Genomic DNA, 27,816 nt, shown 5'->3' with positions numbered 1-27,816 from the left:
GGCCTAGATTGAAAACTACGGAGCTCCAGGAGTGCCATCCCACATATTGAGTGACTGACATTAAATTATCTCATCAAGATGACTTCTAAAAACACATGTCCAGAGATTTACAAATCTTACATGATATAAAGATGGTCATGATGGAAACCTTCCTTTGAATCGGTTTTGCCTGAATACCAACAGTTTTATTCTCTCGAGTCCAAATCTTGATATTTCATGATTATTCGCTGGTTCACATTATGAACCTTTGCCTTTCACACTAACAAAAACAACAGTCTATACCCTAACCACCTATTTCTACCTCCATGCACTAACCCCAGAAAATTCAAACAAACATAATAGCACAAAAATACTTGCCCTGTCCTCTTGAAACATTATTTTAACGCATATACAATGTTTCAGCCTATACCTCGTTTGATACCATGTTAAACAAAGCCATTTTCGGGTCCAAATGCCCCTCTCTTCACCTTCAGGTACACTCTTTTATACATATTTTTTTAACTGCACACCATCTTCTTTCATAAACCTTTTTAACTCTCCTTTTTTTTCTTAAAATTTGTCAACATATTAACCTTTTTCAAACTTACTTTTTTCGATAACTCACTTCCCTGAAACATTTTGTATTATATTAGTAATTGTAATATTAGTAATTGTATTATATAAATAATTCCATCTTTCAAAGCAATATAATACAAAGGGAAAAATGTATACAACTTTTCAAAACAAAACTATGTTCTTTTTCTGAGTACAAATGAATGACTATACGTTAAAAGTGAGGAATCTGCATCACATTGCTTGGATAACAAGTTAAATTTTTTATTAGTAATTTTAATATATCAATAATTCCATCTTTTAAAACTATATATATACAAAAGGAAAAATGTATACAAACTTCCTAAACAAAACTCTGGGTTTTTTTCCCCGAGTACAAACTAAAGACTATACACTAAAAATTAGGAATCTGCAGTACATTGCTTGGGTTATAAAAAAGTTAGAAATAGCCCAGATCAATTGATTGACATTGGCAAGTCAGGATCCTTTTATAAAGTCTTTAAAAATATATTTTGGCCCTTGAGATTTGTCAAGAAATGTAGGTTTAAAACACTGGACACTAATGGTAATTGTCAAAGACCCGTCTTCTCACTTGCTGTATCTCAACAGATGCATAAAATGACAAACCTGTGAAATTTTTAAACTAAATCGGTCATCGAAGTTGCGAGATAATAATGAACGAAAAAACACCCTTATCACACGAAGTTGTGTACTTTCAGATGCTTGATTTCGAGACCTCAAATTCTAAATCCGAATTCTCGAAAATTACTTCTTTCTCGAAAAGTACTCCACTTCAGAGGGAGCCGTTTCTCACAATATTTAATACTACCAACCTCTCCCCATTACTTGTTACCAAGTAAGTTTTAAGCTTATAACTATTTTGAGCAATTACCAATAGTGTCCACTGCCTTTAAGAGGACAATTTTGGTAAGCATACAGTGGAACCACAGGACACCCATACGTACAAACAAGTACAAATAATGTTTTAAAAATCTCTTTTTTTTTAAGGATCCTGCACAACCACTGCCGGGATTGATTGTTTGTCTGTTTGTTTGAAGTTAAATGATTTTCCCTTCAAGGGAACTCAGCCAAGCTGGCAACAGCCAATCTCTCTCATACAAAACCAACAAAACACTGGGGGACAAATTGGAAAGCGACCATTTTGGCGCTTTGGACACAAAAAGATTTTTTTATTTCTTTATTATACTTGAGAATCTAACTGACCCCATGGGTGGCTATGATAAAGTTCATCCCCTAAAAAAGAAAACTCAGGAGGTAGACTACTCGATGCCATCAGTTGATGAGGATCATTCAACGAACCTACTGCAGTGTTTGAGATCCGTCTTAAAGACTCCTCAAAGTCTAGACTGCCCTGTCCGCTGGATGTCGTCCCGGTATCCTGAAAGAACCCTAAAGGTGCTCGAGGTTCATCCACACTGTGGCTGCGAGAATAAGCTCCACTATCCTGTTCACCCGAACATGGGTATCCACTATCTCCCGTAGTCAACAGGCTGGACCCTTTCCATTTATTCTCATTGTCGTACCAGTTTCGGTCTGACTTGACCAGCTCTCTCATAGCTTTGATGGCTTCGTGTAGCGCCTTGCCCGTTTCCAGTTGGGCGTAGTTGGACCCGCGTAGGGCCTCCACCCCAAGGCTTGAATGAGTGCTTTCTTTTGCTTCACCGTGGATGCGCAGGTAGAGTTCCTCCATAGACTTCATGAGGCTGTACCTCCCAAAGTGTTTAAAAGCAACTGGTATCCCGTTCTCACTGGAGTAGTCAAAGTACCCGACGACAAATTTATCGCAGGCATTCTCGCGGTTGAAATAATCTTCCAGCGGGACCAGCGCCTTGACAAACATATCGCCGTACACGCCAACTGACTCCATGGGGGTCTTCTCTTGTTTGGCTTTGGCTATGTATTTAAGTCCAGTCCCCTTTGAGCATATCAACAGCACAATATCGGCTTCTTCGATCTGATTGGTCAGCCACATTTGAACGGTCGGACCAATAGACTTCTCCCATTCCATCAGGGAGACGTTGCACTGGCAGTGCCTCTGTAGGAATCGGCAGAAGCTCAGGACAACGTCACGGTGTAAGGGGTGATCGTCGGAGTAGATTGGAAGCAGGCGAACCCTCTCAAAGACACTTCCGAATTCTTGTAACTCATCAGCGCTTACTGGTGGTGGTGGTGGTGGTGGTGGCGTCTTAGTGTTCACTGAAATAGAACAAAAATGCGCTGTTATAGGAAGAAAGTGTTTATTTATATGAATTAAATCTCCTATCAAGGAGATAAAAAGTACAATAATGCACGTTGGTTAAAATATTTAAATATATACAAAAGAGTAGTTAAAAAGACAGACTAAGGAAAAAGAACCAGAATTGCCTAAAAGAAACAAAAACACCAACTTCAGAGGCTCTCCTCTCCAGCTGGTTAAAAAAAACTTAAAAAAAACCCTCATTAAAACAAAAAATTGAAATAACACATAAATTTACAAATACTTAAATCAAAATATAAATACACACAAGATTATTCATAAGTTTAATGATAATAATAATGATAAAACATTACTGATGAAGATGGGATGATTAGAGAGTAGCCTACAATGATCAAAATATAGAAAACAAGTGAGTTACAAAATAATGTGCACAGCCAAAATCATGGGTAAGCTTTTAGTCAAAAGACACCAAGTGAACAACAGATAAATATCGAGGAGCTCTTTTGCAGATTTTGTATTTGACAATCAAGCACTTTTTACTCATCATTGAAACAGTGACTGTTGATTGATAAATAGCGTTGAGATAATTGCTAGCTATATACACCTGCTTTTCAAACGGACACACACAAAAAGTGTACCCATACATGTGTGTAAACACATCGGGGACCCTCCTTTGTTCAACTCTTTGCGACAGCGACCGGGGACCACAATGATTTCCTTTGTGATAGCAACCGTGGACATTGTCCCTTTTGTTATAGGTCCTCTGTTTCAATGTGGATGAGTACCTATGTATGAGTGTGTGCTGCACACAAAAACCTGACTCAAGTTTGAGTGACGGATGAACCATCGGAGTGTAGATGCAATTCCTGGTCATGACACTTGTGTATTTGAGCCAGGCACTAAACCATAATTGCTTCTCTTAACCCAGGTTTATAAACCGTTTGTTGTAGTCAAAAACAGTAAGCCCTACCACCATGGGCTAATTTGGATGGTTGTAACACTTTAAAAACTTTTCTTTTTGGTATTTTCATTTCATTAAAAATAACTGTCAAGATTGAACTCACCCTCAATGTAGTTTTTTGGTGGGAGTCGACGTTGTCGGTATATGCAATATAAAACCACCGACAACAACAGCAATGTGCAAATTGCCGCTGTTACACTAACTGCTATCACAATCAATCTGTTACCGGACACAATTGTTTTTCCTGATGAAAACAAAAACGACAAATGAAAACAGTAAATATTGAAATCTTGTAAAATAGCATACAAGCCATGATGAAGACAGCCTCTCACATTTTCATCACTAGAAAAATAAAAAAATATGGCATTATCAAATATCATATCACATATAACTTTGCAGGGAATCTTTTCTCAAAATAATCAAGTACGTTTTCTATGGCCTTTGTGGATTAGATGACCCTCGGACCTTTAAGGGGCTCCAAGATCAGTTTTGTGATACAAACATTTTCTCATAGATAGAGTAGGCTAACTGTGAAAATACAAGTCTAAAGTGATGTAAAATGCCGCTGCATTTGAGACCCTTTAGTTGTAATAGTTGTCAAAATACCTTTTTTAAATGTCCAATGACAAATCAATTATTATGGCCTGTAGTTGCATGTATCTTGATGAAATTCAATCAAAACAGCATCATTTTTTTTTACCTTTACTGATACACTGTACAGGTCGACCAATTAGTTTTTATGATAATGCATGTTTCAAATTTTACACCATTTTACACCATTTCCACAAGAGGTTAGATACTTGTATATGTTTTCCCCCGATCTTTCACAAGGACTCTATTGGAAAAATAGTGCATCGCAAAACCACCTTTCAAAGCAAAGCACAATTGGTTTGGCTATACATTGCACAGAATCAAGGTATATTTTGAAGTAATTTGAGGGTAATATTGTCTGTGCAATTTGTATGGATTTCATAAAATTGCCTTTTTCATATTTTGGAGATCTTTGTTAAAGACATTGGACACTATTGGTAATTGTCTAAGACCAGTCTTCTCACTTGGTGTATCTCAACAGCATAAAATAGCAAACCTGAGAAAATTTGAGCTTAATCGGTCGTTGAGGTTGCGAGATAATAATAAAGAAAAAACACCCCTGTCACACGAAGTTGTGTGCTTTCAGATGCTTGATTTCGAGACCTCAAATTCTAAATCTGAGGTCTCAAAAACAAATTTGTGGAAAATTACTTCTTTCTCGAAAAAAAATACATTACTTCAGAGGGAGCTGTTTCTCACCAATACTATCAACAGCTCCCCATTACTTGTTACCAAATTAAGGTTTTATGCTAATAATTATTTTGAGTATTATCAGTAGTGTCCACTGCCTTTAACACATCAGTTTACTGAGTGTCTTCAAAGTATTGTTTGGCAAAAAGAAACATTCCTTTTCTAAGTAAAACTTTTTGTTGTTGAATTTGATTTTGTTTTAATATACGCATTTTTCATATTCAATGATCTTTTGATCATTGTGAGACACGAGTATAAAACTACAATTAATGAACACTAAGAGCAAGTTCGAGTGAGGCACTATAGTCGACTATAGTCGACCATTGGTTGAATTTGCATGGTACCCAGGATGTGTTCAATGCATAGGTAACCATGGAACATTGACCAGTGGTTGACAAATGGTTGCCACCCGAACTTGCTCTATAAGCTGACGATGTAACTTTTATTAATCTTTTTCAAATCTTGTTAAGACTTACTGATGCAGGTCTTGTTGACTTGTAAATGGTTCTCTCCACATTCACAGTAGTAGTCCACTTTGTTGGTTTGTACAATGCAGACGCCCTCTCCACATGGATTCATGGTGACGTTACCATTAAATCTCTTGCAAGGATTCACTGAAAAAAAATATACAAAATAATGTAACGACAACTTCACCAGGTGTAAAAATTATAATATCATAGGCCTACATAAGAAAAAGGTTTTATAAAGCATTTTATCTACAGGCGTCTTTGTTCTTTAATATAAAATTTGGAAGAAAATAAAATGTCTTGGTAATAGTCTAATAAATGATTTACAACGTACAATAGGCTCTATGTTATGAAAGTTTCATACACTAAAGTGATGTACAACAACATGGACATTACATTGGCAAGTTGAAAACACTAAAGTGATGTACAACAACATGGACATTACATTGGCAAGTTGAAAACACAAGTAAAAACTTTTCGCTGTAAAAAGATTTTTTTCGAAAAGTACATCAACAAAAGTAAGACACAAGTGACAAAAAGAGCAAAATTATAATAAATAACAAGATTGAAGAGGTTTTCGAGAAGAAAATATTATTTTACCCTAATTTAATGATCTCTAAAAGTACTGCCCTCAAATCTGAACAAGTTAAATTAACATTGTCAAAGTTAAATCTAACATTCTATGTTGAAACTCCTTTCTAATCAGATGAATTTAACTTCAAAAAGAGTTGTCACTCCATGCACTCTCCTAAAAATTGTTGAATTTAAGTTTATAGAGTGTACACTGTCCAGTATGAATAGCAGAAAAACAATCAAAATTTCATGCATATAGTATATTCTTGGCACACAATTTTAAATAATAGTAATAATATCAAAGCCTTATATAAGCACCTATCCACCAAACAAGGTAATCAATGCGCTGAGTATATACAAACTGTCAGAAAGATAGGTAATTGCAGTGATGAATGAAATTTGAGACCCAATTATTTAGCACTTATAAGGGTTTTTACAAGGTGCTACGGCGCATACAGCAGCCACAGCCAGGAACACCGGGGCGAACTCCTTCTCTTTTCAAAAAGTGCACTGGGTTCTTTTATATGCGTTACAGAACACATGGGACCAATGGCTTTACGTCCCAACCGAAGGACAAAGCAATGGTACCGTGTCTGGCTAAAGGACACAGATGTCTCGGCTGGGGATTCAAACCCACACTCTGCTGATCAGAAACACCAGAGTTTGAACTCAGTACTCTTAACCGCTCGGCCACGACACTTCCACAGACACTTTCGCCAGTGTCCCAGGGAATTCTGTCCGCCAGAGAAGAGTAGGTTTGTACACAGTTTGCCTTATAGGGGGAACGAATCTCCAGGGGACAGAATCTCCTGCCACACCAATAATCTTTTGTCACATCCTTTTTCCGTCCCCACCGCAGTATAATGAATGATGTCGAATATAAATTGAAAAAATGTGTTTCTTTGTTTGTTTAGTTTGTTCGTTTGTTTGTTTGTTTGTTTGCTTTTGTGTGTGTGTTTTTAAACTGACTTTTGCATTCCACGTTGTCCTTGATTGTATTATAGCCAGCCTGACAGATACAGCTTGACTGAAGTATGACCGTAGCAGCGGTCCCTGGTTGCAGTGCCCCGTGTCTCACACATTCTCCATAGATACCACAGATTGTCGTGTTCTCTTCGTTTATCCAACATGGATCCGCTGTGGGAAAAAAAAATAAACAAACAAGAATTTCAGAATTTCAATAGTACCTTTGTTTGAAATAAATCACGACACTTAAAATGTCATACAGCAATCAGACATCCGCTCTAGCATTGCAAAGGTCATGGGTTCGAATCCCGCCCAAGATGCCTGTGATTTTGTTGAACTCGGGAAAAGTACTGTGTTGACAATGCTTTTGAATACACATCGGTGTATGGGTAAAACCAAAATTAATATGCTGCAGCGACCAGGTTAAACAGAAAATTAGAAGTTAAATCATAGAATAAAAGTTTTCCCCAAACAGCTGAGAGCCATTTTGGGCTATGAAAAGAAAATATATCTCACGATAATAAGTGTTAAAGGGAAATGTAGGTAGGGAAATCAGTCCCGATTGTAGGATTGAGGGAAACATGCACCAGCTAAGGAGTTCCAAAGAGATGCAGAATGTGAAATAAAGCTGGGTTTTTGGGAGCCTAAATCTCAGCACAAAAGAATGAAGGGTGAGAAAAAGCAGAAAGCCTATTTTCCTGGCTCAAAGCTCCACAAAGGAGGAACCATGGGCCCATTTTCAAAACTTGCTACAACAACACAAAATTATGCTTAGCAGAATAACTTGCCAAACTGCCATGTCATGTCACACGTACAAGTTATGACTGGTTTTCTGCTCATTTCTACTAGGCAAATAATGCAAAGCAATATTTTCTGCCTATCTCGAGCGTCTCTAATGAAACTGGACCCAGGCTGGGCACTGACACATCAAAATATCTTCAGAAAAAGACAAGAGGCTGGCTACAGACCTAAGATAGACTAATTAGTTTGTGAGTTTCAAAATTGCAGCTGTACCTTAACAAGTTTTATTTTACCTTTGCATGTTCTATCCCACTCGACGTAGCCTGGAAGACAGTCACATTTGGAAGTTGCCCCATCGGGTACACATGTGCCATTTATTCCACATGGGAAACCTTTGCATGGATTTTCTGTAAAGTTATAATACAACATCAACAGTAAAGTATATGGCTCAGTAATTTCAAACATAATCTTTACTGGGTTGCAATAATTTTTCTTCAGCCAATTGAGTTTTGATCACTGACAAAGATACTCCACCCCAACAACAAACAAACACAAAAACAAACGAACAAACACACGAAAAAGAGAGGGACAAGGTATACTTTTAGTACATCCCAACATATGCACACACACAAAAATGTAAGAAAATGGGCTTAGTCATTGAAGTTGCAAGAAAATAATGGAAGAGGTCACCCCCTGTTGCATAGAATTATGTGCTTTCAGATGCCTGAGAAAGGCTTCACCCCCCCCCCTGAAACCTTTCTCAGATTCAATTTATTTATTTATTATTTTTTTGGGGGGGGGGGAATATTACCTCTCTCCCTTAAAGACAGTGGACACTATTGGTAATTGTCAAAGACCAGTCTTCTCACTTGGTGTATATCAACATATGCATAAAATAACTAACCTGTGAACATTTGAGCTCAATCGGTCATCGAAGTTGCGAGATAACAATGAAAGAAAAAAACACCCTTGTCACACGATATAGTGTGGGTTTAGATGGTTGATTTCGAGATCTCAAGTTCTAAATCTGAGGTCTCGAAATCAAATTGATGGAAAATCACTTCTTTCTTGAAAACTATGGCACTTCAGAGGGAGCCGTTTCTCACAATGTTTTATACCATCAACCTCTCCCCATTACTTGTCAGTAAGAACGGTTTCATGGCACTAATTATTTTGAGTAATTACCAATAGTGTCCACTGCCTTTAAGGGAAGTATAGGCACTTAATAACTAAAATGAATTGTTTCATCCTTACAATGCAATAATGACATCTTAAGAATATTATTTGGCAACATTATTACAAATCTCATTCAGAAGTAACCCACACAGACAATTAACTTCAACAAATGGAAATGTCCACGGTTATGTTTGGGTAATCACTCAAAAAATCAATGGCACTTTGAAGGTATGTGCTTATGTCAAAAATATATCAGTTTTAATGTCCGCATAGGACATGTTCCCTCCAGATTCGTTTGTAATATCTAAAAAATTTGACCACCTTTTGAAATTAAATGTGTCATATGTCAGTTTTTGTTTTAGACATCTACATTTACAAAGGATTAAAACAGTTTTTAAAAAAAAGGTAAAATTTGCCTTTGAACTACATTTCTTCGAAGAGGGTCATTTTTAACATATCAACAACTCTCCTCTTTACCAAATAAGTGTTTATGGGCACTTTAACTTATGGAGTAACTACCAAAAAAAAAATCCTGCCTTTAATGAGAATAATGAACACCTACCAATCAAAGGTATTAATGTTTTTTGGGTTCTTCTGCAATCAATTTCGTCTCCTTTTTCATTCAGGCAAGTCATTGGAAGCACCTTAAAGTAAACAACACATGATACTGCTGTAGATACATGGGCAAATTCAGGTTCATGATGATTTAAATGGGTATAAAGGCAGAGTCACACTGCAGTGATAACGAAAACGGTAATGATTATAAGGACGCAAAGAGAACGCATTTGATTGAATTGCTCCGCACAGAATACGCCCATCGCTTATTCAACCAATCGAGGGCGTGCATTTTTAATGTTATCGTTTTCGTTCTTGTTATCGAGGCCTGTGTGACCGGGCCTTAACAAAATATTTTTTTAAAAATAATACATGACTGATGTCTAATTTTAATAAACTGTCTTCTCACAAAAGAACACACGTGCAAAAAAAAACATTCAGACCGTATGTTAATTATCATCACAGTAAAAAAAAAAAAGGCGGCAAAGTCGGAGCCTGGTCTGGATTTCGCAAAGAGCTTAAATCTTAAATGCTTAGTGTGATCAAAATAGAAAATCACCATGGCAATATTGACATCTCTTCTTGAGATGCGTCTTAGCTCTTTGTGAAATCCTTCCCTGGACTCCCTGCATGCACATGTTGTGCACAGCAAAATTATTTTTAAAGAGATGCTAAATGTCTTTTAAAGAGATGCGAACCTGTAGAGAATTGAGCCCCCCGGGAGTGATGTTTGTAAAGTGCAAATTTAACATCTATTATGTCGTTGCGGTACGAAAACGTAGGATTCGAACTGCCTTTAGCTACCGGGCAATCTAGGTAGTCTAGTTGGTAAGACACTGCTCTAGAATTGCAAAGGTTTTGGGTTTGAATCCGAACCAAGTAATATGCCTGTGATATTTTTTCACAGGACTAGGGAAAGTACTGAGTATACAGTGCTAACACACATCGGTGTATGGGTAAAAATCCAAATTAATTTTAATTGGTTTTTGTTCAAACATCAAAACAGCAGCAGCAGTGTCGGCAGCAGCAGCAACACAAAACTCAAAAGTTAGAGTATACATATCCAGGTAGCCAAGTAGGAAAGTGAATCTTACTTTTTCAAATATCAGTTCTGAAAAATTGAAACTGGACCAAGTTACAAAAATGAACAATATTGTGATTTGAAACAAACTTACATGTACTTCGTACCCATCCTGCAATTGCAGTGGCCATATCATGTTTCTGTAGCTTGTTTTGGTGTTAAATCGTGCTGTAGCAAATGCCGTTATTGTCCCGTTCATATCGGGACATGTTTGATTCGAGGTGGATACAGACTCCTGGTGAAAAATAAACCCCATTTATTAAGCAGTAGTAAAACATTTTGGTTTGTTTACCGTCAACTTTGTTTTTTTGTTTTTGGGGGGAGGGAGACATCTTCTAAGCAGGGCCCAACAATTCGCTTAGCATGAAATTTCTTCAGTCATAAAAACAGGATTACGAAACAAATTTCCACGTGATTTTCTGGATAAGCAAACAACAGCTGAATACCAGTAAAAAGCAAAATGCAACAAATAGAAATTTGGTTGGTAATCCTGTTTTCATCAAGGAAGAGAGTTCATGCTAAGCAAATGTTTTTGCTTAGCAGCTCCATGAAATTGGGCCCTAGTTTAAGTTAAACATAATGATAATCATAACTGTTCTTGCTTGAGAGAAGATTTTACAGCTCAAAGTCACTGGACACTTTTGTTACTCAAAATATTTATTAGCATTAAAACTTACTTGTTAAAGAGAAAAGGAGAGCTATTGATAGTACATAGTGAGAAACGACTCCCAGGAAGTAAGCATATTATCATAAAAATTTACTTGGTAATTTCTCACTGAAATGATTGAATCTAAAAAAGACTTCAGGCTTGAGGTTTTTTACTCATGCATCTGAAAACACATAAATTTGTGCAACAACAGTGTTTTTTATTTCATTATTTTCTTGCAACTTCGATGACCAATTGAGTAAAAATGTTCACAGATTTGTTATTTTATCTGTATGTTGAGATAAACCAATTGAGAACTTTAGTCTTTGACAATAACCAAACTAGTCCAGTGCCTTTAAATTATAGACACTGGACACTATTGGTAATTGTCAAAGACCAGTCTTTTTATGTGGTGTATCAGCATTATAAAAAAAATAACAACCTGTGAAAGTTTGAACTCAATTGGTCTTGTAAGTTGAGAGGTAATAATGGAAGAAAAAACACCCTTGTCACACGAAGTTGTGTGCTTTCACTAATTCTGAGGTCTCAAAATCAAATTCAAATATTTAAGTGGAAAATTACTTCTTTCTCAAAAACTACATGTTTCTTTTATTAATTTTTTTTTTTGCAAGTTCGCCCAAACAAAGGCTAAAAGCCACTCTAGGTTAAGGGCTACAAGGAAGAAAACATAGAAGGTAGGAATTGATATTTCTCTTTGAAGATTGCAGATCATAGGATGAAGGGAAACATGCACCAGGCAAGGAGTTCCAAAGAGATGCAGTACGAGGGAAAAAGCTACTGGAGTAGCTCTTTGTTCTACATCTCGGCACAGCCACAGTATAAGGATGAGAACAAGCAGAAAGCCTGGTCTCACGCTCAAACACCCTGACAGGAAGAACAAGGTTGGATAGACTGGTGGAACATTTACCATGGAAATATCTGTAAAACACACAGAGGCTAGCTACAGACCTTCAGTGAGAGGGAGCCTTTTCTCACAATGTGTTATACTATCAGCAGCTCTTTGTTGCTTACCAAGTAAGCTTTTATGCTAACAATTATTTTGAGCAATTACCAATAGTGTCCAGTGCCTTGAAGCCATTTTACACCAATCATAAAGTGAGCAGCATTTACTGTGGACTTGCTTGCATTTCAAATTTTGTGGTCTAATCTTGATTCAAAGGGGCAGTTTTAACAATGACCTGCTTGAATCGTAAAGGTCAATTGCAACAGTTGGCCTATAGCGGTTGATCTGGGCCAAAAGTCATAAAGCCTGAAGCATGAGAATGTGCTAAGACAAAATTTGCTCAGCAGAAATTGTGTACCAGCCAAAACTCAACAGTTTACATTGTTGCAACTGGGACTCCACTCCACTTTGGTTAGCGTATAATTTTGTCCAGCAGAATTTTCTGCAAAGAGCTTTATGAAATTTTGCCCTGGCAAAAGTGACAAAATGCTGTAAACAGATGTGATCTTGTCAGGAATTGAACATACCGGTTTGATTTCGATGGAGTCAACAAGGTCATTGTGGTATATGAAGATTTTGTAGAGCTCGAACTGAAAGCTAGCTGGAGCCAAAGGGAAGGAAATTTCCAAGGTGTCGTAGTCGCCCACATCGGTCCTTTGTTTCATTAGTATACACTTTGGTCCCCAACGAGCTAGGAATGAGAAGTCAAACTAAAAATAAAAAACTTGCAGAAACAGAAAAAAACAGAACCTCTTATTTTGAGAAAACTATCTGGAAGATTGAGACGAAATGAAAAATTTAGCGAATTAAAAATGAGATGTTTATAGTATAATAACAAACTGGATTATTCATTCCTGAGACACTCAAGGTTTGAAAGGTGGAGGCCAATACAACTTTTTTTTTATATATATAACAATAATAGTTGTAAACCATTTGTAACAGTAATTTTCATATAAATGATGTTTGATACCTCTTCGATCGTTTTCACAACGAGCGTCGTTTTCTTTACCGGGATTATCACACCCTATGGAAAAATGATAATAATTTGTGGTAAATAGATAGTCATTAATAAATTTATCAATATAAACCACAAGGGAAACTGACTGGGTCAATTTGTAAATGATTTTTGGGGTTGAACAAAGAATTGACTAGAGTGGGATTCGAACCAACGACCTCCGCATTAACGTGGCGGTGCTCTACCAACTGAGCTATCTAGCCCTATGTTGGTGGTGTCCCTATTTTGTCAAGAACCAAACACAGTTTCATGAAAGGTTTCAATAAGAATTTCCTGAAAGTATTGCTTTGGGTTTCCCTCAGCAGGTTTCCTTGAGAGTTTCTTAAAGAGTCTTCTGTAAAGTTTTCTTTAGAATTTCCTATTATGTTTCCTACTGTATTCGGGAAGATTTCAATAAGAGTTTCCTGAAAGTTCTGCTTTGGAGTTTCCCTTAACAAGTTTCCTTGTGAGTTTCCTGAAGAGTCTTCTGTAAAGTTTTCTTTAGAATTTCCAGTACGTTTGTTTTGGAGTTTGCCTACAGTATTCTGGAAGATAAGAGTTTTTTGACAATTATTTTGCTTTGGAGTTCCTAAACCTGAACCTTAGAGAGTTCCCTGAAAGTTTTGCACAAGTGTTTTCAGAAGGGATTCATATAGAAAGTTTCCTTAAAGGTTTGGAGTTCCCTTAAAGATACTGGACACTAATGATTATTGTCAAAGATCATTCAGACTTCAGTCTTCTCACTTATTGTATCTCAACAAATGCACAAAATAACAAACCTGTGAAAATTTGAACTCAATTGTCCGCCGAATTTGCGAGAAAAACACCCTTGGCACACGAAGTTGTGTACTTTCAGATGCTTGATTTTGCTTACCAAGTAAGTTTTTATGCTAACAATTTTTTTGAGTAATTACCAATAGTGTCCAGTGTATTTAAGCCATTTTCCACCAATCATAAAGTGAGCAGCATTGTTTCTAGATTAGGCAGCAAAGTTCAAAACCAAGTATTTCTCTACTGAGACTACTTTCTTTTATTGATTTCCAAATTATAGTTTTAAAGACGTGCTAATAATTTCCTAAACTTCTAATCTTTGAAACTTTTTTTGGGGGGGGGGGTTTGGGGGGAGGGGGGGTTATCTAGGTGGCAGCAGATTTACCAGGTAAATCCGTTTTTCTATAGCCTGAACTATTTGTAACCAATAAAAATTTACCTGGGAAGTCTGCTGCCACCTTGCGTTCCTAATTCTCCCACATGGGAGAGGACAGGAATGTTGGAATCTTACCTGGAACATCATGAAATTTGGTAACTTTTGTTTCGTAAGGATTTTGTTTGATATTATCCACTGGCATGGTCCGTACAGACACACTGTACCTTCCACCTGGTCTCAAGCCACATAATAGTGTGAAGGAAAACTGAATTTTATCAACCTAAAATTGAAAGGGGGAAAAGACTGTGTTAATGGGAGACTTTGGGACGCTAGGTGGCAGCAGACTTACCAGGTAAATTCCAGGGTTTCGTTGTTCTGAGCATGCGCACATTACCAAGAACAATGGATTTTACCTGGCAAGTCTGCTGCCACCCAGCTTCCGAAAAGTCCTCTATTGAAATGAATGATACATGCAACTATACATTTAAACGAGGCCTTTGGAGTAGCCTCAATTGATTGATGACGGTTTTGTTTAAAGTTTTAACGCACTCGCCGTCAATTACTGGAGAGAAGGGTATCAGTATCGAACAAACATGTCAAAATAAGAGCTTTTTCAAAACCTTGTTGGCTTAGGCCGTGTCAGAATTGGTGGCTACAGCTACGGCTACGGCTAGATTTCAGCAGTCGTGTGTTGAAGTATAAGACTTCCTTAGCAACACACCTGGCAACAGCCGTAGCCGTACTCTCTTAATGTAGAAGAGTGAAAAAGCACTCTTTGAAGAGCCATATGAAGGACAACTCTTTTTCGAGAGGTCTTGCACTCTTTTAGATTGAATTTGCATCTTTTTGAGTGATTTTCACCCTGTCCTGGAATGAAACCCCTCTAAAAGAGTGAAATAACCACCACTCTTTTTGAAGAGCCATATGGAGGACAACCGCGAAATGTAAAGAGTTGTGTTTTTCAGAGAGTAACCGCCAATTCGGATACGGCCTTATTTAGGCCTCCAAACCTACCCTATTATTTTCCAGAACGGCAAAATATTCTATTCCATTTGAGCTGAAGTTCAAATTAAAACAGAACTTGCATAAGATTTCTCCGTACGTCAGAGATACCAATGATAGTTGTATGCCTTTGGTTCTGGAAGCAGCTGAACAGAACAAACAAAAAATATTGTTGATGTTAATAATTTTTGTAGGCTATGTGCTTCAAATTCCTCAATCGTGCAATTATTTGTTAAAGTCATGACACAAGCTAGTTTACTTTTAAATTCATAGAACAAATGGTATTTCTTAATGTTCTGTAATTTTGGCAAATCTATTTTTATTAAACCGGACTGTTTAAAAAAAAAATTCAGCCTTTGGCTGTGTACATACATAAAACACATAGTCCACAGATTTACGCTAAACTTACAAGTTTCAAAATGTAGTTTCCTGAAAAATGAGTAACAACGTATTTACGCGACTCTCCTTAAAGGAACACGTTGCCTTGGATCGGTCGAGTTGGTCTTTGAAAAGTGTATGTAACCAATTGTTATAGAATGCATATGATTAGAGAGATATTTTAAAAGTAGAATATCATGATCCACACAAGTATCACTCGAAATTGCGTGGTTTTCCTTTTATCTCGTCGACAAACACGGTCGGCCATTTATGGGAGTCAAAATTTTGACTCCCATAAATGGCCGACTGTGTTAGTTCGCAAAGTAAAAGGAAAACCACGCAATTTCCAGGCAAATGTGTGTGGATCATTGTATTCTACTTTTTAAACATCTTTCTAACCATGTATTTTATAACAAACGGTTACAAATGCTTTTCAAAGACAAACTCGACCGATCCAAGGCAACGTGTTCTTTTAAAAAGCAAGCATTTTCACCCTTTTTTCCCTAAAAGTTTCCGTATGGGGCGCCACCACTTTTTCATTGGATATGAAATAAACTAGTATCATGTTTACCTCAATGAGATATCCCTTTTTGTAAAAATGGGTGAAACAGTGGTAGCGCAATGCCATACCGGAATGTATCAATTAAATCTCCTACATCTTGACAGTGAGTAGGATTCATATGGCCAAAAACCTGATCTAAAATATGCACCAAAACCATTCAAACTGTGGTAATAAACTCACTTTGCGCTTCAATGTTGTACTTAATATTCACACAAGAAGACTCTCTGCATTCTTCGTCGTGGTCTGGTGAACAGTCGATGGCTTTAGTGACGTCTTGTACGTCAACATTTGTTGCTTTTCCGGGTCTATCGTCGACATCAGCCGGTGGTGCAAATGGATTCTCACAATGTGCTGTTGAAAACCCAATTTAATAAATGCTTTCAATTACTGCTTACATATAGTTCTCGTAGTGTTTTGTTATAATTCGTAACAAATAACAATACAACGTAACAGTGTGGAGCGCCCTCTTCCTTTAAGACAATTCTGCGAAATTAAAGTTTGCGCTAAACGTCACTTTTTTTGTCGTTTCCTAACTAGATTTGAGTTCGGCACGGCAAAAGTGAGATATTTTTTGCAGGCCTTTTGGGCTGTGACACTTAAATCACTAAAGGCGAAATCATGTCAAACGAAATAGAAGCGATAATGCTCTGAGTTTAACCTTACGGTGGTTTATATAAGACAAAGCTCTAGTTTGACCAGATCGTGCACGGGTTCGAATCCCTCCCGAGTAATTATACATATGGGTTTTTTTTTCACAGAGCTCAGGAAGGTACATACTATAGTTCACTTTCAACGTTTGAAGCTGAATTTCAAATAGCCCTCCTCCCGACGGTGGAGCCGGAGGCCGTCGGGAGGAGGCCTGGTTACGTTTAAATCGCAACTAAATTTCCAAAAGCTTTTACGCAACAGGTCTAATCAACCAAAAACATTTGTGCACCGTGAATTGAACAGGTTCTATTTGGTCAGGCCTACACAAGACCCAAGACTTGTTTCAGGTGGTAGTTTTCTTCGTCTTATCCATTTCTTCCCCGTCTTTCTAATTTGCAAAACCATTTTATTAGACCTTCTGAAGAATCAGTTCAATGCCATACGGTTTGTACTGGAATATTATTAATATATACATAATATTCTTTCTTTTTATTCCTCCCTTTTTTTAAAGCAGAAAGCAAAGTTGAAAGGACACTATTGGTAATTGCCAAAGACCAGTCTTCTCACTTGGTGTATCTCAACATATGCATAAAATAACAACTGTGAAAAGTTCAATTGGTCGTCGAAGTTGCGAGATAATAATTAAATTAAAAAACACCCTTGTCACACGAAGTTGTGTGTTTTCAGATGCTTCGTTTTGAGGTCTCGAAATCAAATTCGTGGGAAATTACTTCTTTCTCGAACACTATACGTTACTTCAGAGGGAGATGTTTCTCAAAATGTTTTATATTATCAACAGCTCCCAATTACTCGTTACCAAGTAAGGTTTTATGCTAATAATTATTTTAAGTAATTACCAATAGTGTCTATGCCTTTAACTAAATAGAAAGGAAACACAGTAGCCTCCCAAATCAATGGTAAAGCAGGTCTGACTTTTCAGATACTGACCTGAACTGCGCTTTTTTAGACCCTTCTGACAGTATGAATTGAGCTTTATGAACTGTTATATTTCGATTTGTATTTTTGTTTGCATTTTCTTTTGTCAAAACAGGTTGGTAGTTTCCCAACTGTTCCCCTGAGGATAAAAGATTCAACGAGATCTGTTTTTTGTTCAGATTCTGTTTTTTTTATTCATCATGCCGGTGACTGGCACGGAAACAGAATTGGCCTTGCACCCACATGAAGTTCATCTTTTCAGAATGCCATAGGCTAGGCCTATAAATAAAAGTCAATTGAGCGGGGACGGGGTTCGGGAGCTAAAGCGAATGCTGACAGGTTAAGTTGCACACTGCCTGGGCCCAATTACATAGACCTTTTCGCAAATACCATTGCGTAAGCGCAGACTGTTGAATGAGGTGCATTGTGGGATAAATATGGATCAAATTTGGATACCAGCTAGACCACAATGCACCTAATTACAAGCTTTACGCGCGTGCCCCAGTATTTGCGAAAAGGTCTATAGAGCTGATAGGCAGAAATTATCAGTTATTAAATTATCGACATTTTTTGCTAAGCAGAAATGAGCAGCAGAAATGAGCAGCATACATTTTTTGCTAAGCAGAAATGAGCAGCATACCAGTTACAAATTGTGTGACATGTTAGTTTGGCTGGTAACCTTATTCTTATAATCATATATTTGGTGTGTTTAGCTACGTTTGTGCTCAAATGGAAGGTACACGTTTGGTTACTCAAGACAAATATTAACTTTTAATATTATTATAGGCCTATATGGCGTTGTGAAAAGTTCTAAAAATATGTGAACAAGAAACACCGGGGTCAACCGCTACATGATGTGTGGCATTTGGGTTAATTTACGTGCACTACCATCACATAATACGGCTTAAGGGCAGTGTACACTATTGGTAATTACTCAAAATAATCATCATCATACAACCTTTCTTGATTACGAGTAATGGGGAGAGGTTGATAATATAAAACATTATAATGAAACAAGTAATTTTCCACGAATTTGATTTCGAGACCTCAAGTTTAGAACTTGAGGTCTCGAAATCAAGCATCGGAAAGCACACAACTTCGTGTGACAAGGGTGTTTTTTCTTTCATTAATATCTCGCAACTTCTACGACCGATTGAGCTCAAATTTTCACAGGTTTGTTATTTTATGCATATGTTGAGATACACCAAGTGTGAGAAGACTGGTCTTTGACATTTACCAATAGTGTCCAGTGTCTTTAATGTCAATAAATATTAGTATCTAACCCAAGGAAACAAGTGCCACGAAGGGACTCGAACCCGCACTCTGCTGACCAGAAACACCTGCAGAGCTTGGGGTGGTTCTGAGGCTCTCAACTGCTCGGCCATTCGACACACTACATGATAATGGATCACATGATGGTTTTGTTAGCCCATTCAACTGAAAGCGCTGTTGAAATGTGTAACTTTATAACAGGATTCTCTGATTGGCTTGTAAGCTAGCTGAAAACCAGTTTTGTATAGACTTGCAGAAACTGAAATTGTACACACTATTTATGGTGAGAACTCGGCCACATACAAGCAACATTGTAAAAAATATGGTCAAAATTGGAGGCCATTAGCAAAGTTTGCAATTATTAGTTTGAGAGGGTTAGGCCTAATGCCTCCATTCCCTTACCTCCGTCACCCTCCGTCATCTGACAAAACTGTCTGGCAGGGATGCGGTCCTGTTAAAAAAAAGGAGAGGATGGAAATATTTAAACAAAATGTCTGATTGAACAAACAAATTTGAATACAGCTGCGGGCAGCTTACACATGGACCACAGGCCTTTTATAAAGGCCCATAAAATACGTTGAACCTGAATGGCAAACATTTTGTGATAATTGTACAATGCATAACGATGCAACATTAATAACAGTGCTTGGGCCCGATTTTTTAAAGGCAGTGGACACTATTGCTAATTACTCAAAATAATTATTAGCATAAAACCTTACTTGCTAATGAGTATTGGGGAAAGGTTGATAGTATAAAACATTGTGAGAAACGGCTCCCTCTGAAGTGATGTAGTTTTCGAGAAAGAAGTCATTTTCAACGAATTTGATTTCGAGACCTCATGTTTAGAATTTGAGGTCTCGAAATCAAGCATCTGAAAGCACACAACTTCGTGTGACAATGGTGTTTTTTCTTTCGTTATTATCTCGCAACTTCGATGACCAATTGAACTCAAATTTTCACAGGTTTGTAGTTTTATGCATATGTTGAGATACACCAAGTGAGAAGACTGGTCTTTGACAATTACCAACAGTGTCCACTGCCTTTAAACCCCAAACAATTAAGTGATATATTGCTTCTTGCAATTCATTATTTCAATGGGTTACGGGCTGTTCTTTATTTCGCTAATATAGAGGCTCCCCATAAAATATGATTACCGAAGTGATTGTCAAATTGGTATATAGGCATCAAAGTCATAAACGTATGAAAGCAGCTGTCATTAAGTCATTTATAGTCCACACAATGGTCAACAATAGTCGAAGGTATAAATTATTATAGCTGGGATTCCATTTAAAAAACTGCTCCAAATGACTTATTATGACAATGACATTCATGAAGGGCGCGCGGGGTGCGGATGGAAGGGCTATTGATAATTAAAAATAGAAGATAAATAGGTATTGCTCTTAACTTTGATACTAATACAATAGGTCAAATTAAAGGCAGGGCCTAAACCATGCGATTGGTTCAACGTATTTCTGTTGAAATCAATGATGCCTCATATTGTGAACAATATAAGGCAGTGGACACTATAGGTAATTACTCAAAATAATTATTGTCATAAAACCTTTCTTGGTGACGAGTAATGGGGAGAGGTTGATGGTATAAAACATTGTGAGAAACGGCTCCCTCTGAAGTGCCATAGTTTTCAAGAAAGAAGTAATTTTCCACGAATTTGATTTCGAGACCTCAGGTACAGAACTTGAGGTCTCGAAATCAACCACGAAACCATTTGCATATCAGAGTTGAATAATTTATCGTAAAATGGCTTGCTTTGGGCTCAAGCGACTACTTAAAGTTCAGTTCCAGAGACCTATACATAGACAACTTTAATGTCAAATGGTTGAGGCTAGCTTTTGTATAGCAACCTCCAGTTTTGCAGTTTGATGAGATTGGGCCCAGGTCCTCCACTTACGGGATTGAAAACAATAAACCAATCCATTTGTCAGCGTTGTCAACAAACGACGAAACTAAGTCACACTTTCATGTGGGTAAGTTCTTAAGCTGCGCAGCAAGAACAAAAATGCAACAAATGAAATAAAACATGAATAAAAAGAAAACTGAAACTGATACTTCTTCAAACTCTCTGAAGTTCCTCTTTTTGTTGCATTTAAATATTATTTTCTTAAGGTGAAAAAGTGCAGTTCCACAGATACAGATATTCGCTTACTATTATATAATACGACGGGTATGCAAAACTGGGAGCCCTATGGGGGATGGGAAGACAACACAATTTAGGGGAAACAACTTTGAGACGGGGTAAACAAAGAAACAACAACTACAACAACAACAGGTAAAACAGGTTAAAAGTGTTTGGAACTGGCGGTTTTATATAGGCCTACATCATTTTCAACGTGACAATGCAATGCTCTTTCACTTTTGGTTTCATCTGCAACGCCTTTTTCAAACCCTTTTCTTTGTACCAATATTCTAAAGTACGGACATAAACGTGCTAAACAAGTCAACATTCGAAACGATCCCGATAGACAACAATACACCATCTTTTCGGTCAACATTATTTTTGTTTTGGGTTTACTTTTAACTGTGAAACGTTTTTTCAATTTTTTCTACGATCAAACCAAGTTCACGCAGCGACTATTATGTCGCTCAGCGGCCGAAATTAAATGCAACTTGTGCTTAAAAATCATGTGTTGAGGCACCAAGTTCTACTGGTATATATGTCGACATGGTCATTCGTGTAAACATTGCTCCATTATGAAGTGGTTTACCGCCAAACATGCAAAATAAATAAAACTACCCGCGTGTCGCATGGTGTTTTCAAAACTATTGGTGATATTGGCAATAAAGAACCTCGGGTGGCTAACTATAAAGTCGACTATACTTAACCATAGTCGATCTAGATGTCACCAAAACGCCTAGTCCCACTTGAACTAAAGCTATCTCACATTTTCAAGATGGCAGTTATAGGTAACGTGGCAGATTATTATTATTATTTGCTAATAAATTATACCAACCAAAATATGCCTTTATGCAACCTATTCGACCAGTCGATATAGACGCGTTTAGGCTAAACACAGACCAAGCACCAAACTATGGCAAATTATTAATGTCATCTTTCTGGGTTCTTCAGTCTGTGGTTGGATCTGCCTCAAACAATTTGTTTTCCATTCGTTTCTTTCTAAGAAACGGAAAACTTTTTTTCGTACAACAAAAAGTTACTGACGCAAATCGTTTTATCTTTGTCACGTTCGTACACGAAAAAAAAGTCATAGCATATTCTACAGAAAGTTGTAAAGTGGTTGTCATACGAGGTTGAATTCATGAATGACAACTGGATATGAAAGCAATTTAATAGGGTAAGGCACCTTTTATTATGTGACTTTTTGTAATAACAAAGTTATAAATGCATGAATATAATCAAATTCCATTTTTATACAGACCGTTCATGCGAACTTTCAACGGAAGGTGCGGTGAACCAAAAAATCATTCGAAAGCGGCCATTTTGCAACATCATAAGCTATTCTAGTGTTCAAAATCTCTTTATAATTCGGTTTGTTGGTTCATTTATAGGCCATAGCTCAACTTGATTTTCTTATTTGCAGTCTGCTGAATGCATACCTCATGTCGATTGTTTCAGTGATTGTTGCAGACATTAGGGTATCGAGGCATTTTCTCCTTGGTAAAGGGCACCCAAATGAAGAAATTTAATATTTCTACTGAGAAGCATTTCAAGGGCACGAAGCTTAGCATCAACCAGGGCATGGAGGCAATTACCTTCGTTGCCCGGTGAAGTATCAGGCCTCTTGCACCCACCGCCTATTCAACGATGATAAATGTTGCCAATGAAGAAAAGGAGGTGTGGCCAATGCCAACCTTTCAGAGGTGTACATAAAAAAACTGAAACTAATAGGTTGCTGAACAAAATCATACAGTACGCTATTGTAGTTGCAGTCAGTATGCTATATTGATAATCTAAGTTGTATTTGATGACTGTTTTGCAAATTTCTGCAAATTTATATGGTTGCAAATTTGCATCCATTTAATCGGTGTGGTACCGCTGCTAAAATATAGGATCATCGAACTGCCTCTATAGATCCATCTACCGGGCAATACCGGTGGTTTAGAGTTACAACTTTAGCAGCGGGTACCCCTACCGCAACGATTTAATAGAGGGAAGACTGCTCTAGAATTGCAAAGGTCGTGGGTGTGAATCCCACGCAGCATTATGTATGTGACTTTGTTCACAGAACTCGGGAAAGTACAGAGTACAGTGCTACATCAGTGTATCGATGGGTAAAAACAAGTCAATATGACTGTATCCTTGTATCATAAAATTAGTAGGGTATGGATGGCCTTAGCTTTGGATCCAAACCGGACCAGAGGCATAAACAAACAAATACACATTAGAGGAGCAAGTATTAATGTTATAAAGGTTGATGGTATAAAACATTGTGAGAAACGGCTCCCTCTGAAGTTCCATAGTTTTGGGGAAAGAAGTAATTTTCCACGAATTTGATTTCGAGACCTTAGATTTAGAACTTGAGGTCTCGAAATCAACCATCTAAACTCACACAACTTCGTGTGACAAGGGTTATTTTTCTTTCATTATTATCTCGCTCGCAACTTCGATGACCGATTGAGCTCAAATTTTCACAGGTTTGTCATTTTATGTATACGTTGAGATACACCAACTGTGAAGGCTAGTCTTTGACAATTACCAATAGTGTCCACTGCCTGTAAGGGAAGGGGTCCCTTTTCATTTTATGCAAAAAGCTGTTATCTTCTATTATGGGGAGTTGGGTGATTCAAACTTCCTCAAAAACCCAATTCATACATAATAGCAACTGTGTATAAGTATAGTCTGAAGAATACAAATTTTAGTGGTTAGTTATAAATGACGAACTGATTCTTTCGGTTATTGACCCGGACACAGTGCCCGCCTCGTGACAGCTTGTGACGGTGTGTGGGCCTAATCATCTGCTATACTGAGCATGTGGACAGTGGGCTGAATTATTTTTATATGCCAAACTAACTTAATCAATTTGTCTGCCAATCTCATAATTCCATTTGGTTGTTAATATTTGTATCGGGTATGTGCAGGGCTCGTTGTCTATACATCTACGTGAAGAGATCAGCAGAGATGCTCAGGACAATGAAGTCATTAGTACAATTTGTATGGATTTCATGAAATTGCTATAGCATTTGTATTTCGTAGGTCCTGGTAAAATGAGTTCATCAAGAGTGGTCTTCGGGTATTTATTTGGCAGAAAGAAACTTTCATTTCTAAGTAAAACATTTATTTGCATTTTTTAAACAGCTACCTGAGCGGAAGGTTTTTAACGGAAATGGTATTTAGACTTGTTTATAAAGAACTTGTTGACCATTTTAATGTAATTTTGATATGTTTACACTTCTGAGTTTTTCGTAATTATCGACTAAAAAATCAGGCCCCAACCTAAAGGTTTTGAAAAACTAAAAACACTTCTGCCGTTGAGAGCGCGCGCCAAAGGACAATGCCGCTGACGTCATTTGTGGGAGTTTGCTTTGTTATACCTCCACGCTGCAACAAAGCGGCTTTACAAATTGGAGCTCCCAACTATGACGTTTTAAGAGTGATTACGTAACGGGGCTTTTCGCAAATCTCTCAGAAAAGCACTGGATAAGGGTATTCAAAATGATTGTTTTTTTACACAATCAAAATCTATTTATAATCATATGACTCGATTTCCTTATTCATTGAAAACATTTTAAATGGAATTCAGCAAAGTTCACGACTTGACATTTTCGTTCAAGCAGGTCTTTAAGTTTTGCTATTCAAATATGAAATTGCAGTTAATGCACCGCCTTAAAGTAAAAAAAAATCAGCACCACGGGACATAATGCTGGACCATTATCCAGCAAAACACACCAATCAAATGACCTTCAAATCAAGAATAGTTATGGGGTAAAGCAAATGATCACGAGGCTTGACGCACGTTTCATTCCCCATTATGGTTGTGGGGTTAAACTATATTGGGTGATGAACCATGGGACAGTATGGGTATTTCCCAACTATTGTATTACAAAGCTCCAATCGCAAGTGCCCTGCCATTGTGTTTATTGATTACTGGTACGACTGTATTGATTGTATGACAACACGTGGTACTCGGCATATACATGTAGCATTATACATGTACATACATTAACCATTTTTGTGGTTTAGCCTACGTGCATCATAGGATCCTGGAAGATATTTTGAACACGTCATCTAACTTTGGCATAAACTGTGTTAGTAATCAAGTTTGAAGAAAATAGAAGAACAAAAATGGCATTGAATACGGAAAAAGGAGAACACAACCGAATTTCTCTTTGATTTTACACAAGTATGTAAGCACAATCGTTTGCAAATAGACTGGGATTAGGCCAATACGATACTTTACTCTAATAAAGTCATTAGGTTAATTCACTGATTTTTTCATTATACCAAAACAGTTCTATTTGGACTTCCAGGAGTAGCCTAATATGCCTTTAGTCTTAATAAAAGACTGTAGTCTTAATAAAAGAAACCATCAAACTTTGCCGTTTTCGAGTACTTTTAGAACATTAAAGTAAACTTGATTTATTTAAACAGGATTTTCAGTATGGATAAACGGTGTCGTGGCCAGCCGGACTCAATAAGCTCTGGTCTTTCTGATCAGCAGAGTGCGCGTTCGATGAGTTTCCCTCTCAAATATTACTTCATTTGAAAATAAATAGGATAAAATGTCCATATATCCGACTTATTTGCTCAAAAATTAGTATTGCCTTTGTATTGGTAACGACGAGGGAACAGTTGCAGTCGGATACGAACATTCTTTTAAGTTTAGGTTTAGGTTTCATTGTTTCCACAGTAACGTTGTAAAGCAGGCAATAATATAATCATGTATTATGCCAAATAATACAGTTAAGGCAGGAGGAAGAAAATACCCTTATATGTTACTGCAGGGGGAGCTCACTCACTCTTGTCCTAAATCTTCCATGGCAAAATGCCATTAAAAAAAAAATACCTCAGATTATTACCCCCTTGAACCCCCCCGAACCCCCCCCCCCCGAAAAAAAAAAAAACAACAACAACAACAACAACAACAACAACAACAACAACAAAAAACAACAACAACAAAAAACAACAACAACGACACACAACAAAACCAGTCACATGAATGAAGGTGCCCACTTACCACATCAGTGTAATTCCAAGAGCAATCCATGGGAAAGTTAGGAACAACAACGAAGGGAGACTTTAGCCGTTGACCACCGGGTTGGCTGCATCCAAAACAGACCGACTCCAAGCACAGCACGATTATCACCGCAAGGTTCACAGCACCCGCTGCCGTCAAACGCGACGATTTACGGCCACATGACAGCTCCATGCAGCTTCTCGTCGCTCGTACTTTTCCCAGACTAATAATAACATCAACACCTTCAAATGTGAGATGTGTTAATTTCTAACTCATTGCTTTCTACACTGCAGTTTGTAAAGTTGGCATTCATTCATTCAGCCAGAAGTCAAAATCCCCACCACGTTTTAGGCAATGCTGAATTCAGTTCAAATGCAAATGTTGCAAAAAAAAAGACCAGTCGAGCTGCAGTTCCTCTTTATTTTTCAACAATGCACAAAACCGTTTTCATAAGTCCTATTTATCACTCTCATAAACACGGTCTTTTCTGCAGATGCGCTTGTTCGTTCGGTCGACCCGCTTCAGTGATCACCTATACACACTTTCGTTGGTTAAAAAGAAACACACTCAACACTAACATTAGCCAAAATTCCTCCACTTACAACTCGAAAGTTAAAGCAGATTTCGTCGACTGACATAACTTTGACCGCTTTCATCGAATTATCTGATAGGGATTCTTGTTTTCTTCTAAACACTGAAAAGGCAGCAATTTTTCAGGCCAAAACTAGTTCTGTCAATTTACTGAATTTTGTGGGTATGGACTTTCAAAGTCTATTTCTACCTCCATGGGGTGGTGGTGGTGGTGGTGGTGGAGGTGGGGGGTGGGGGGAGTCTCCAGCCACACCAGCTCACCTCAGAGTTTCGATCTTTAGTTCAATTCTCAAACAAACAAATAACCTGGTTTTTACGGCTTTTGGCTGAACATCTTAAAGGCAGTGTACACTATTGGTAATTACTCAAAATAATTATTGGCATAAAACCTTTCTTGGTGACGAGTAATGGGGAGAGGATGATGGCATAAAACATTGTGAGAAACGGCTCCCTCTGAAGTGCCATAATTCTTTTCGAGAAAGAATGAATTTTCCCACGAATTTGATTTCGAGCCTCAGATTTAGAACTTGAGGTCTCGAAATCAACCAGCTAAACGCACACAACTTCGTGTGACATGGGTTATTTTTCTTTCATCATTATCTCGCAACTTCGATAACCAATTGAGCTGAAATTTTCACAGGTTTGTGATTTTATTCACATGTTGAGATACACCATAGTGTCCACTGGCTTTAAAAGCTATGTGACTGTTTACCAACGATCATGGATAGTTAATTGATTTTTAGTTCAAAAATGTAGCAGTTTACGTGTTATTTATTTTTTTCCAGTTGGGACAAACTTGAATCAAAATGACGCAATAAACGGACACAATCTGCTAGGTTCAGTGCTAATGTTTTAATGTACATTTTTATATTATTTATTTTCACATGAATGTAATTCCGAACCCCCAAAGACAAGACATGGACTGTACACTCTGCTTTTGTGCATGTTGTAACT

General features: G+C 37.5%; 1 protein-coding gene across 1 annotated transcript; it reads right to left on the bottom strand.

The window, feature by feature from the left end:
* Positions 1–1,426: 1,426 nt before the first annotated feature.
* On the bottom strand, positions 1,427–26,688 carry LOC117302528. The gene is made up of 14 exons (XM_033786506.1): positions 26,272–26,688; positions 19,523–19,571; positions 16,445–16,615; positions 15,337–15,470; positions 14,458–14,602; positions 13,152–13,205; positions 12,709–12,872; positions 10,666–10,806; positions 9,498–9,579; positions 8,053–8,166; positions 7,022–7,189; positions 5,489–5,626; positions 3,835–3,975; positions 1,427–2,769 (listed from the first exon to the last, which is right to left on the bottom strand). Exons 1-14 carry the CDS (start codon positions 26,461–26,463, stop codon positions 1,754–1,756), a joined length of 2,709 nt encoding a protein of 902 aa, XP_033642397.1. The 5' UTR covers positions 26,464–26,688; the 3' UTR covers positions 1,427–1,753.
* Between the last annotated feature and the right edge of the window lie 1,128 nt (positions 26,689–27,816).

The sequence above is a fragment of the Asterias rubens genome, chromosome 2 (assembly GCF_902459465.1).
Source record: "Asterias rubens chromosome 2, eAstRub1.3, whole genome shotgun sequence".
NCBI lineage: Eukaryota > Metazoa > Echinodermata > Asteroidea > Forcipulatida > Asteriidae > Asterias > Asterias rubens.
This window is presented reverse-complemented; position numbering and strand designations above follow the sequence as displayed.

Coding starts and splice junctions, on each gene's coding strand:
- LOC117302528 (XM_033786506.1), bottom strand. CDS start 26,463: ATGGAGCTGTCATGTGGCCGTAAATCGTCGCGTTTGACGGCAGCGGGT. Junction 9,580..10,665: donor AGGATGGGTACGAAGTACAT/GTAAGTTTGTTT, acceptor GTTTACTTTAAG/GTGCTTCCAATGACTTGCCT. Junction 8,167..9,497: donor AACATTAATACCTTTGATTG/GTAGGTGTTCAT, acceptor ATAACTTTACAG/AAAATCCATGCAAAGGTTTC.